Source organism: Saccostrea cucullata, unplaced genomic scaffold (assembly GCF_032062105.1).
Source record: "Saccostrea cucullata isolate Sc308-1 unplaced genomic scaffold, CSIRO_AGI_Scuc_v1 ctg3224, whole genome shotgun sequence".
NCBI lineage: Eukaryota > Metazoa > Mollusca > Bivalvia > Ostreida > Ostreidae > Saccostrea > Saccostrea cuccullata.
Window position 1 is genome coordinate 67,265 of NW_026919297.1, and position 12,803 is coordinate 80,067.

Sequence of the window (12,803 nt, forward strand, 5' to 3'; positions counted from 1 at the left end):
GTATTCGCGGAAAATGGCGGTCGCGTTCTAAGACTTATTGCCCTTCGTACAGAAAAATGAATGTTATGACGTTAATACTGATTGAAATTTCATTTTGAGACGATCCCCAAAATCAGAATAAATTTCCGGATTTATGACGTAAAAAATCGTCTGCTAGAATAAATTGTTTCGTCATATTTGTGTGTAAACAAAGATGGGTCGAAAGTCTAAAGAATTGAGAAGAAAGAAGTGATTATAACATTAAAAATGATAGATTAAAGATTAGCAGACCTGTTTCGATTTCATATTTGTGTGTAAACAAAGAATAACACATAGTTTTTGTTATGTGTCTTAGTTTCACGCTTTTTATTGCAAAAGAGAGAGAGAGAGATCTGTATTGTTTTATAGACTTCGAGACTGAATCTGTTTGTTATCTCCATATCCTTCTTCAAACACATATATAAGCGATGCCAGGTTGCCTTAACGCTGTGGTATTATAAAATGACAAAGACCTTGTTGTTAAACCATGTTTTTGTAATCAGAAAAGCAGTTGTTCACTATTAATATATGTAAAATTGATGGAAAGTGAAAGCTTACTGGTAAATGCCAAATCTCACGGACAAATCTAATGAAAAATACTGAGAGACAACGATATGGGTAAACAGGTCTGGATTAGCGAGGTCGCAAGGATGTTAAAAGGCCTGAATCTACATGCAGGTCTGTTATCAAGACTTTTCAGGAACGGGGTAGCCTAATGAAGGCTAAGAAAACTGGCCGTTCGGAAAAAAAACTTGTCCTGTCGTGTCGGAGCCAGGTTACGTCGGTTGATGAAGCAGAGCAGAGGAAAGGTACTGAAAGATGTAACAATCGAATTTAATGATGGAAATGTTTCAAATCAAGTTAGTAGGAGGAGTGTGGAAATTATTTTGCATAAAAATAAGATTTATCGGAGAATTGTTAGAAAACGTATGGTGGTAAAAGAGGTCAAGCAGAAAAAGAGACTAACATGGTGTCTACAAAAACGGAGATTAGCTGAACACCAATACTGGAAAAAAAAATTATATTCAGTGACGAATCCCAAATCGTACTTGGCCAAAATAATAGGGTCTACATGTGGCGATCTGCTCATGAAGCTTATAGACCGGAATGCATGTTTGCAGAATGCAAACTCAAAGTTTCTGTTATGATCTGGGGGTGTATTACCTGGATAGGCCTGGAACTCTGTGTAAGGTAAACGGCAATATAAATGCTGAGAAATACATTTCAATATTAGATGAACAACTGCGACCTGTAATTGCCCGTCATTTCCTAGACAATTCCGACATATTCCAGGATGACAATGCCCCCGTGCATCGAGCCCGTGTCGTAGAGAGGTATAAACATGAAAACAACAACCGTGGAATGATTTGGCCAGCCCAATCACCGGATAACAATATTGAAAATTGTTGGCATCTGGTGAAGAGAAGTTTACAAAATCAGGCCGATGATATATCTAACCCAAATCAGCTGTTTTAAGCTATTCTCAATATTTGGTAGAATCTCTCTGTAGATTACATTAAAAAACTTTATCAGTCCCTACCTCGAAGAGTTCTTGCTTGCATTAGGTCCAATGGACACCTCACAAAGTAATAAAGGTATGTGTGTTTCTTTGTTGTGTTGAAAACGGGAAGTTTAGTATGCTAAGCGAGATAACTCTCAATTGACGTCCGCCATTTTCCTCGAATATTTTTGGCACGGCGCTGTAGGTCAAGTTTCATTTTGGGTACAATCACACCATTTTTGTCAGAGTAATGCCCCTTGGACTTAAAAAATTTCCATTATTTGCAGTTTCCGTTCATTTTCTTTGCAGAGGTTACACATATTGAAATGAATTTGGCATACAGATTTATCAGCTGAATATCTGGGTCAGGTTCTGTTTTGGGTACGATCGCACTATTAATAATAGAGAAATGCCCCTTGGACTCGGAAAAATTCCAATTTGGGGGAGGGGGCATAAGTGTTTCACAAACATCTGTTGTTTTCTTTACAAGTCCATCTTTATTGTCCTCTTCTTCTGCAACATTTAGATCTTTCTCTCTCATAAGAAAGTTTGGAGAAATAGGATGCTATTTATTGACCTGTTATATACTTATTTCTGGAAAACACATAACGGGTGCCATTCTTCAAACCTCGCATTTCGTCTGTTTATTATACCTCTATTGATAATACTCGAATTTGATTGGCTGGTAAGAAAACTTTAAAACACAACAATGACTCCAAATGGTACTGTTTACAGCAATAATGACCTAGGAATCATTGCACGTGGGATATAATGACCCGGTCATTATTATTAATGACCGCTAAATAATGACCTCTTAATCAAAAATTCCTTCTTGAGTGAAGTTAATGCATAAAATAATGATTTTTCGAGAAAAAACAACATGTTTTTAAATTTGTGCATGGTTTGTTTTGCATTACCACACAGAATACGGTAAAATTTTATCGTTAACTTAAACGGTTTATTCATTTCAAAATATCTTTACAATTCAGTTCAATTTAATGTAGAAGCGGCTCTTTAAAGAGTTGAATTCTGTGTTAGATTTTGACTGTGTAGAGGAAAAGAAATCGCTAGTTATAACAATGTACATGTATGTCGCTATCAACCAAATATTGTTTTAATTAGTAAATCATGATGCAAAAACTTACACGACTTGCAGACGTAAATGTAAACAACTTCACTACACGGAGTGTAGCGAATCCCGATCCCGACCAAAGAAAGAATTGATAACGGTTATCATGGTAATAGAGATTTAGACTTTTCAATATACATTGTGTGCTTGATTGTATACTGTTTAACGTCCCTCTCCAGAATATTTCACTGATATGGAGACGTCACCATTGCCGGTGAAGGTCTGCAAATTTAGGCCTATGATCGGCACTTACGGCCTTTGAGCAGGGAGGGATCTTTATCGTGCCACACCTGCTGTGACACGGGGCCTCGGTTTATATGGTCTTATCCGAACGCAGCTAGGATAAGGCTGTCCGTATAATATCAAAACTGTTCAGACTGTAGTAACTTCTCTGAACTACCTAGATATGACGTCATAATAGAATATGACGTCAAGTCACTGCATACTTGAGATGACGGGGAAAGTGTCATAATTTGTACATCGCATGTAGATTTATTTTGGGGCCTTGTTGTTAAATTCAAGTGTTAGGATTGTTTTTAAGCTCCAATGTGCTGTTACGAAGTTCAACATTTGAAATTTAGATATCCCAATTCCTTTCGCTTGTCTGATATGCACATATTCAAACAATAGAGAAAAATTATTCGTGAAACGCTCCCTTTACACGTCCGGAGACAGAGTTATAATTTAACAATCGTGTTTATATTGGACTGGCACAAGTGATAAACAAGCATAGATTGAAGATATTCTGTGTGAATCTACAAGAGAAGTATGTTCTCTGAATGAATTTTGCTGGGGGATTGTGTGTGATTCATCCATTTTTGTATAAATCGCAATAAAGAGTGGAAAATACCCCCTCTTATGTTGGTCAGTAGAATTTCTCGTAAAATATTTTCTTAACGAGTAAAAATTAAAGCTGCCCCCAGCACTTTCTATGTACCAGGGATCGCGATGAATTGATCTATGTAACAAACTTTGCACAATATTTTTGCTTTGCACTTGTGCAGAAGCGATCTCTGTGTAACGTTTAGGATTATCATAAATCTCCGTCACGTGATCAACACAGTCATGTGACATCGGGAAAATGCTTAATTATTATAACTGAGTATACTAATATCTCAAGTTGACTGTAATTTCAAACAAGAATTACATATTGAAGTTAAAATCGGGCTCAAAATAAAATGTTTATTTTTTAGGCATTTTAAGCCTTCGGACAGCCTTATCATAACTGCGAAGGACCGCCCCATTAAGTCGCCTTTTACGACAAGCAAGGGGGTACTGAGGACCTATTCTAACCCGGATCCCCACGGGGCAATATACATTGTATATCGGTATAATAAAACAATTGATTTTTACCCTTGTGAGTTCAACATTTACTAGGCGGCCTCTGTCAGGTCAGGTCACCTCGTGGGCCAGGTCGAGGGTCTTTATTTCACCATGTTGTCCTCAAAAGGGGTAATTAATTGTATAATGTGTCTACATTTCTTCCACTTTTTTAAAGTGTTAAATTTCTGTAACAAAATTTGTTTGCATTTTTGAGAAAACAACACTTTTCCTCTTTGTTTTCAGAGCCCATCTTTGATCCAACTGATTCATATTTAGTATAAACTGTTGACATCACCAGCATTTGAATCTTTAAAACCAAGCCTCTAACACATAACCAAGCCACTAACAGCTTTGTTTTCCCGGCACTTATACTGTGAAGTCTTTTCTTGCTTTACAGTGCAGTTAAGTTGTCGTATCTTTGCTATATACTCTTGATTTTCATTAATCTTTCTCTGTATGATACCGATATCTAAAAAGAAACGCATGGTTATGACTCAATATGTAACTTTAAAAAGCTTACTATTTTCGTTTTTTTAACCATCTCCTAATAAGTATATTTATAATGTTGCATCCATTATTGAAATTAATGGTTCCCACGGCCGAATTTAAATTGAAACCCCTTCATTAATAATAAAGAGAAAGAAAAAATATTGATTTCAAAGACGGCGCTACCTCTCATGATCAGCTGCTATTAAGGTGTGCTAAAGTTCATTCAAGATATTCTGACGACATAGTTCTTTTAGTTATATATGGTAGCTGGCATACATGGGAATATCCACAGTAAATAATAAAACGCACACTTTGCAAATGGCTTTCTTTGATCTGTTACTTTGGAGTGAATTCAACGAATGCTATTAATATCTAAGAAAATTCATAACGAGGAATTTTAAGTATTGAAAAGTAAAACGTGATATCCAGAAAATTTAAAGTGTGATCAACATGCTTGTATATGTCTTTTTTATGTTCCTTTTTACAAGCTTCTGTAAATTGGCAACTGCTCAACACTCACAAAGGTACCTAGAGAAAATGGAACATCGAAACAAGATGTATTCCACCACGCCTTTAACAGAGTACAATTCGCCGTCACTCAGTCATTGTGTGGCTTCATGTAGCAGCACTTGTGGATGTAATTGCATAGGATTTAACAATCACACAGAGAAATGTCACGTTTTGAAATCATGTGACTCAGTGGACATGACGATCACTGAAGCTTTTTGGAGCTATTACATTCCTACACCACAAGGTTAGCACTTTATTATATTATCGTTATAACTTCCTGTAAGTGAATGGCATTTGATTTTTTTACGACAAAAGAAAATAAATATTCACTTTTTACCTTGTAAATTAAAGAAACGAAACTTTTGCAGTCGGGCCTTAAAACATCAAAAATTCCATAGAAATGTAAAGGCATTTTGATAGCGATTTTGAGCTATTCAACTTCCAAATTTTCGAACACAAGAATCGGAAAAGCTTGTATGTGACTGATTGTTGTGAATTGTTATTTTTTTTTAATGTGTCAAATATATCACACAAACTTACTTGATTCAAAATAATGATGTGAGGTTTTCGTCTGCATGTACGAGGGATTATCAAAAAGTTCGTGGACTGAGGCTATAAAATTAGTACTATGTAGTCTGTGCTTTCAAAATTAATATGGAACATAAAAACAAAAAAAAATAAAGAAATGTTGAAAATGTTAGCCTGATACGTTCATTATTTGCCAAATTATTACAAAATATAAACTAACATATATGATCACCCGGCGCTATCGTCGTTTATTTTCATGACGTCCGATAACGTCATTGTTTTTTTCAATGTCCGCTTCTTCTACCTCGTACACTTTTTTGATGAGATTCCCTGGAGCTGAGTAAGGATTTAAACCCGCCTTGTTCATATGACTTTACAATGTCATGAACAGTGGCCTTCAATGAATATAATATTCCAAATGGATTAATACATTGGGAGAGATCCGCGCTTGATTATGCCGGCATATTTTGCTTTTTGGAGTTCAATATCTACAACGCATGATCAGCGTCTTTTTTTGACGTGATTGATTTTTCACACCTTGACTGCAAATCGACATTAACTGCGTATCCCTTTTTTCTCTGACTCTTTCTTGACATTAAAAAAGACAAGTACTCTGGATGCATATTATTTCTCTGTAGCCAGTTTCAACATATTTTAGGTCTATACTAGATTTTTCAGGGGCAAAACTTTATAGAATGTTGGAAACGGAAACCCCTCCCCCTTTTGGTGTCATTTTCAAGGCCTCATTTGTTTGGACATTCCGTGTAAAATATACGATAAAATATCATAGAACTTCCAGAATGAAGTGAAAATGTCATATTTTATGGAACAATTGTGTCCCGACACATACCTGAATTAACAGGATTTTTGGATGTCAAATGATCATATCAAAAGAGTTTTTCTCAGTTACACATAGGTCGTTAAAACGTCGTTTTCGAGGTTGCGCCGCCTGGACATACCATTGCTTACAAAAACATTACTAATTTATTAAAAAATAAAATTGATGATTTCTGGTTTATTCTTTAGATAGAAAAAATGATGCTAACTAGATATTCTAAAATTCATTGATGTGCCTAAAGCGGTTTTAATTTTATGACGCTAGTCCACGAACTTTTTGATAACCCCTCGTATGTTTATTTTTAAGGTTACCTGAGTACTCAGATGACCAATTGCTATTCGTTTTCGTCCGTTGTGTGTTAATATTTAAACATTTTCACCTTCTTCTATAAAACTTCTGAACCAATATCAACTTATTTTAGCATAGAGAATCAAGGTGATGGGGAGTAAAAATTGCGATTTTCATGGCCTTTGCCTCTCTTGGGCCTGAGGGATGAAAAACAAACACACTAAAATTGACACGTTTTTTCTTTACTCCTAGAAAACAAGCAGTCAAACTGTTCGCATTATTGTAACCCGCAATGAAACATCTACTAAAATTGTGAAAATTATGGCCTCAGGGTAAGGCGTTCCAGTGCTAGGGCGGGACTGGAATGATTATATAGTAAAAATACATAATTTCTTTGAAAATCTTCTGCTCTGCTTTTTGAATGGGTTTTATGCATAGTTATGACGAGGAATGTTTCCGCAACTAAAATTGTTAAAATGCATTAATTCTTTGAAAATCTTTTCTTTTGCTCCGAGTGTAAAGTAGATAAACTATGTACATAGTTATGATGAGGAAGGTTGCCTTGGTCAGGGGTTCTGATGTTAGCGGTGGACTCTATTGATTATATAGTGAAAATGCATTATATCTGTGGAAACCTTTCTCTGTCCCTTGGTATTAGGCCAAAGAGCTATGTACATAGTTAATAATATAATGCAGTAAGATGCATATTTCAATATTGTTAATTTCATGGCCTAAGTCATGGGTTCTGGTGTAAGGATGGGGTTCTATTGATTATACAGTGTAAATGATTAATTCTTTGAAAATATCCTTTGTTACTGGGTATTATGCTAATAATCTAAGTACAGAGCTATATGAGCAAGCTTAAGGGTGCTTCTTCCAGAATAATGAATTGTGAATTTCATGGCTGTTAGGCAGGATTATTTGGGCTCTACGGATTATATACTGAAAATGAATTAATATTATGAAATCTGCTTTTTGGCGGTATTAATCAAACATTGATGATGGATAAGGTTACCTTTTCCTAAATTGTGAAATGTGTGTTCCCATGATTAGGGTGTGGGATATACACTATTGACTTTATGGTGTAAATGCATATTTTCTTCGTCCTCTTCTTTGTCTCCGGGTATTTAGTAATCAAAGTAAACATGCCAAGTGTATAGTTATAATAAGCAATGTTGCCTCTTTCAAAATTGTGAATTTCATGTCCTCTCGTTTAAAATATAAACAAAGTTCATTTGTTGGAAAATTGTTAACGATATTCGGGTGACCTGTGAGGCCAGTAGGCCTCTTGTTCTTAAAAAAATACGGATGTCAATACTTTTAGAAAATACATAGAAAAGTGGTTGAACTGAGTTTGTATTAATCATAGAATTTCTGTATTGATCACGGATTTTTGTTGTTTAAATTTTGGAGAAATAATAGCTTCAAAAATAATTCTTCTTTGTGGTGCTTCGTATTGTATACGTCTTTTCATGGCGGCGTATAAATATTCTGGCAATGACAAAGATATACTTAAAACATTTTTAAAAAAATGCTAGTTACATGTGTAGATATTCAATTATGCGTGTTTCGTACTGAGATAATGAACTATGGAGATACTGACGAATAGTATTCTCAAAAATACATACTGTATACAGGGTTATTTTCGCCCCGTTATTTTCGCCCTTTTGCACTTGCAAACAGTTTTGCCCCGTTTTAAATTCGCCCTGTCACAGTTCTGTTTAAGAAATTCTACTGTGTAATTTGAATTCGCCCCGTTTTAAATTCGCCCAATCAAGAAGAGGGCGAAAGGGGCGAAAATAAAACGGGTGCGAAAATTCCCCTGTATACAGTAAACACAAAGATCAAATACACACCTCTGAAATATAAGGGATGGGACCAGGTGCCATGGAGGAGTGGGCATCCCCTGCTGACCAGTCGCACCCGCTGTGTGCTCATTTTCATGATGGGGGAAAAATCTGTAGACAACTCAGTGTGAAAATAATGACCTAACAAATAATTTGTATGAAAAACGTCGGTCAACATTTGAAATATTTCCACAGATTTGCCTGGTGACTGTAAAGCTATGTATGACAGAGGATGCAGAACGTCTGGTGTGTACACTATATACCCCTGGGAGAGGTACAGTCCCCTGTGTCGGTCTACCAGGGTCTTTTGTGATATGGAAAGGAATGAAGGAGGATGGACAGTAAGTTCTAAGAAAACTAAAGCAAGATTTTATTAACTGTGCCTAATTGCTCTGACAAAAAAATTATAAAGTTCATCAGGAACTTGAACATACGAAACATATTGTTTGTTTAAATAATTTCGTTTTAAATTTATCAAAACTTTGATTTTAAAAGGCTATCCAAAGGCGAAAAACTGGATCAGTTAACTTTACCCGGAATTGGAATGATTACAAGGTCGGGTTCGGAAACCCAGAAAAAGATTACTGGATTGGTAAGACACAAATTTATATTTTTACAAAAGATTTAATTGATTATCAGGATGGATTGAAAAATGTTAAGGTTTTGAATACTTCTGTCCGTCTGTACATCAGGAGGTACATGTGTGGATATGATATTTTGCACTTAGAAAGTTTTTGACTTTTGTTACTGATCTCTGACCTGTTTGTCTAAATAGTTAACTTTCCAGATAAGAGTAAATTTCCAACATTTAAAAGTTAAGTTCATGTGAAGGCTACTCTGCATGTTTTTCAGAAATCATTTGAAAACAATCTAGTGTCAGTCTTTTTAAATTTCTTTTAAAATAGAAAAATTATAAAACTTCTGTTATCTGGGTTATGAAAAGCATGACTTTGATAATAAGCATTAATGAGCGTAAGATACTGCTTTCAAAAAAATGTGTGCTAAATAAAATTGTGCTTTACAGTTACCCAATTAACTGAAATTCAAATGCTATGAAAGAAAATGAAATCAGAGAATCAATCATTTTACACTTCATGATCGGCGAATCATGATAGAAACAACGCAGATCAATGCCATAACAAATTTACTAGCTGCAAATTAAAGCTTTAATAATTTAAAGGGAGCAACAATGCGTATATTGCATGCTCTAGAAACATATTAATGATAGATTGAGTAGATAGCAATGGATACATTTCTTAATTTAAATGAATACATTTCTTATTTTTCAAAAAAAAATCAATACACTAAAGCAAATATTTCTTATAGGAAATGACGCAATTCATCAACTAACAAAAGATCGTCCCTCACTGTATATTTCCCTCACACTTAATAACGTATCTACAAAATACGAGCTCTATAACGAGTTCTCGGTATCGGACGAGAATGACAACTATAAGATCTTCCTCGCTGGTCCAGTCACAGGTACTCTGGGTAAGAACACGCACGTTATGTATTTAACGAATAGTATTCTAGGTCAAAAGTCCATAAAACAATAACAGAGCAAACAGGGACCTCCAAAACATCGGAGATGAGATCAGGGGTCATGGAGGAGTCAGCATCCCCTGCCGATCGGTCACACCCGCCGTAGGTATATTGCTGCCATAAGTAAGGGAAAAGATAGAAAAGTTAGACATCACGTTTACAATACAGCTTGGTTGTCCGATTACAATTAACGTCTTTTTCAAGCAAAATATCCAAATTTGAAACAGATATGTCAGACTCTGTGGTAACTTTTAACTCAAGCTCACCAGGATACAGTGTATATGGTATCGATATAAAAATGGGAATTACCATTGTTAATTAACAATATTTAAATTTCGAGTTGAAGATCACATCAAGTGTTTTTTAGCTCTACTAGTCAGAGACCAGAAGAGCTTCTGCGATAGTAATGCTTCCGGCGTCCGTGTCCGTGTCTGTTTATAAACAATTTTTCAAAATGCTACTCCTCTTACGGTTTTGGTCGGAGTTTACTAGGACTTTGAACACAAATAGACTACACTAAAATACATAATTCTCTGTATCGGTTTTTGGTTTCAATGAACAGTGTTGCAATGGTTACTAAAATAGAAATTTCTGTGAAATTCTTTCAAAATGCTACTCCTCCTACAGTTTTGGTCTGATTTCAATATAACTTGGCACACTAGAAGACTACACTAAGATACACAATTCTGTGTATCGGTTTTTTCAATTGAAAAAAACGGTGTTGCCGTGGTAACTAAAAATTGAAATTTCTGTGAAATACTTTTAAAATGGTACCCCTCCAACACTTTTGGTCTGATTTCAATATAACTTGTCACAGAAGTAGACTACACTAAGAAACACAATTCGGCATATCGTTTTTGATTTCGATGAACATTATTGCCTTGGTTACTAAAAATAGAATTTTCTGAAAATGCTACTCCAAATAGAGTTGTAAGTCTACTTCTAAGAATCACTGCAAAAGCCTCTATCTATATCAAGTTATGAACCTATATAAACAGTACTGATTTATGACACATAATCATTCCTACAATGACTTTAAAAACTAAAATAAATCAAAATAATATTTTTATGTTTAAACAGGTGACAGAATGTTATCTACGGATCGTCCGATCGCTGGAATGGCATTCTCAACCCTTGACAGAGATAACGATAATAAAGGCGGGGGGTATAGCTGTGCGGTGGCCATGGCGGGAGGCTGGTGGTTCAATGCCTGCCACCGGGCCTTCCTTAACGGGCCCTGGGCCCCGGGAAATTGGCGGGAACCCTGGTCACCAGGTTTGATGAATGGATTGTCTATCACCGAGACTAGAATGATGATTAGATCTCGTTAAATACAGGGCATGTTCTGTAGTTTTCTTAAATTATTCTTTTGTATTAATTGAAATAAAAATATATCGGTTCTGTAGTGTTTTAAATTATTTGTTTTTGTATTATGTAAAATAAAATGATACATTGGAGTAAAAAAAATGACGATGCAGTTAAATAACAAGTATTCCATCCGAACAATTTCTGCTGTTTAAAATTTCGTTTAATACACGGCATGGTTCTGTAGTTTTCTTAAATTATTATGTCTTTTGTATTAATTGAAATAAAAATATATCGATTCTGAAGTGTTTAAAATTATTTGTTTTTGTATTATGTAAAATAAAATGATACATTGGAGTAAAAAAAATGACGATGCAGTTAAATAACAAGTATTCCATCCGAACAATTTCTGCTGTTTGAAATTTCGTTAAATACACGGCATGGTTCTGTAGTTTTCTTAAATTATTATGTCTTTTGTATTAATTGAAATAAAAATATATCGGTTCTGTAGTGTTTTAAATTATTTTTTTTTTGTATTATGTAAAATAAAATGATAAATCGGAGTAAAAAATGACGATGCAGTTAAATAACAAGTATTCCATCCGAACAATTTCTGCTGTTTAAAATTTCGTTAAATACACGGCATGGTTCTGTAGTTTTCTTAAATTATTATGTCTTTTGTATTAATTGAAATAAAAATATATCGGTTCTGTAGTGTTTTAAATTATTTTTTTTTTGTATTATTATTTAAGTATTCCATCCGAACAATTTCTGCTGCATTGCTTAGGATTTAAAAGATACAATCGACTAAGTCTCCCTTTTTGTTGACGATGTATTACTTCTTAGTCAAGTATTTTCAAAGAAAGTGCCCCGCCACAGCATGATACACCCGTCAAATATTGTTCAATAATCATAAATTGGTAATTAGAGTGCAAGAAAATCAGGTAACCTTGATTACCAAGTTCAAGATTACCAGATTGACACAGATTTTAATGATCTAATTTCCATTCTTTATCATATGTATTGTACATACATCTCTAAGAGACTTATAATGTAGGCATTAATTATAATAAACATTCATATAATTCTAAACTGGCTGTGTTAGAGCTTAACAAATATTTATCTGCAGCTTTTTTATTGCATAGTTTATGATTGATTGAAAATGCTACAGTCTGAAAAAGATAAAAAATAAATTATTCTTTAGACTATAAAATTTTATAAGACATGACACTCTGCAATTTGTTGCAAATTTATAAAAATTAAAATGTAATTTTTGTTTTCAATGTACACATGTATAATCATGATAATTAGTTTTAATTATATCATACAATATTAATTTAGTTTTAATCATATACTGAATTTTAAAACATCAATTTGTTTTAATTACAATACAACAATTGAAAGATCTTTATCTGAACTAGCCATCAAGAACTCTTAAGCTTTAATAAACACAAGCAACTATGATGCCATTTCTTTTTGCCCAAC

General features: G+C 34.4%; 1 protein-coding gene across 1 annotated transcript; it reads left to right on the top strand.

The window, feature by feature from the left end:
• Positions 1-4,881: 4,881 nt before the first annotated feature.
• On the top strand, positions 4,882-9,334 carry LOC134229030 (angiopoietin-2-like). Its single transcript, XM_062710741.1, has 4 exons — positions 4,882-5,214; positions 8,667-8,812; positions 8,967-9,063; positions 9,324-9,334. The coding sequence occupies exons 1-4, from the start codon at positions 4,911-4,913 to the stop codon at positions 9,332-9,334; spliced, it is 558 nt and encodes a 185-aa protein (XP_062566725.1). The 5' UTR covers positions 4,882-4,910.
• The last annotated feature ends 3,469 nt before the right edge of the window (positions 9,335-12,803 follow it).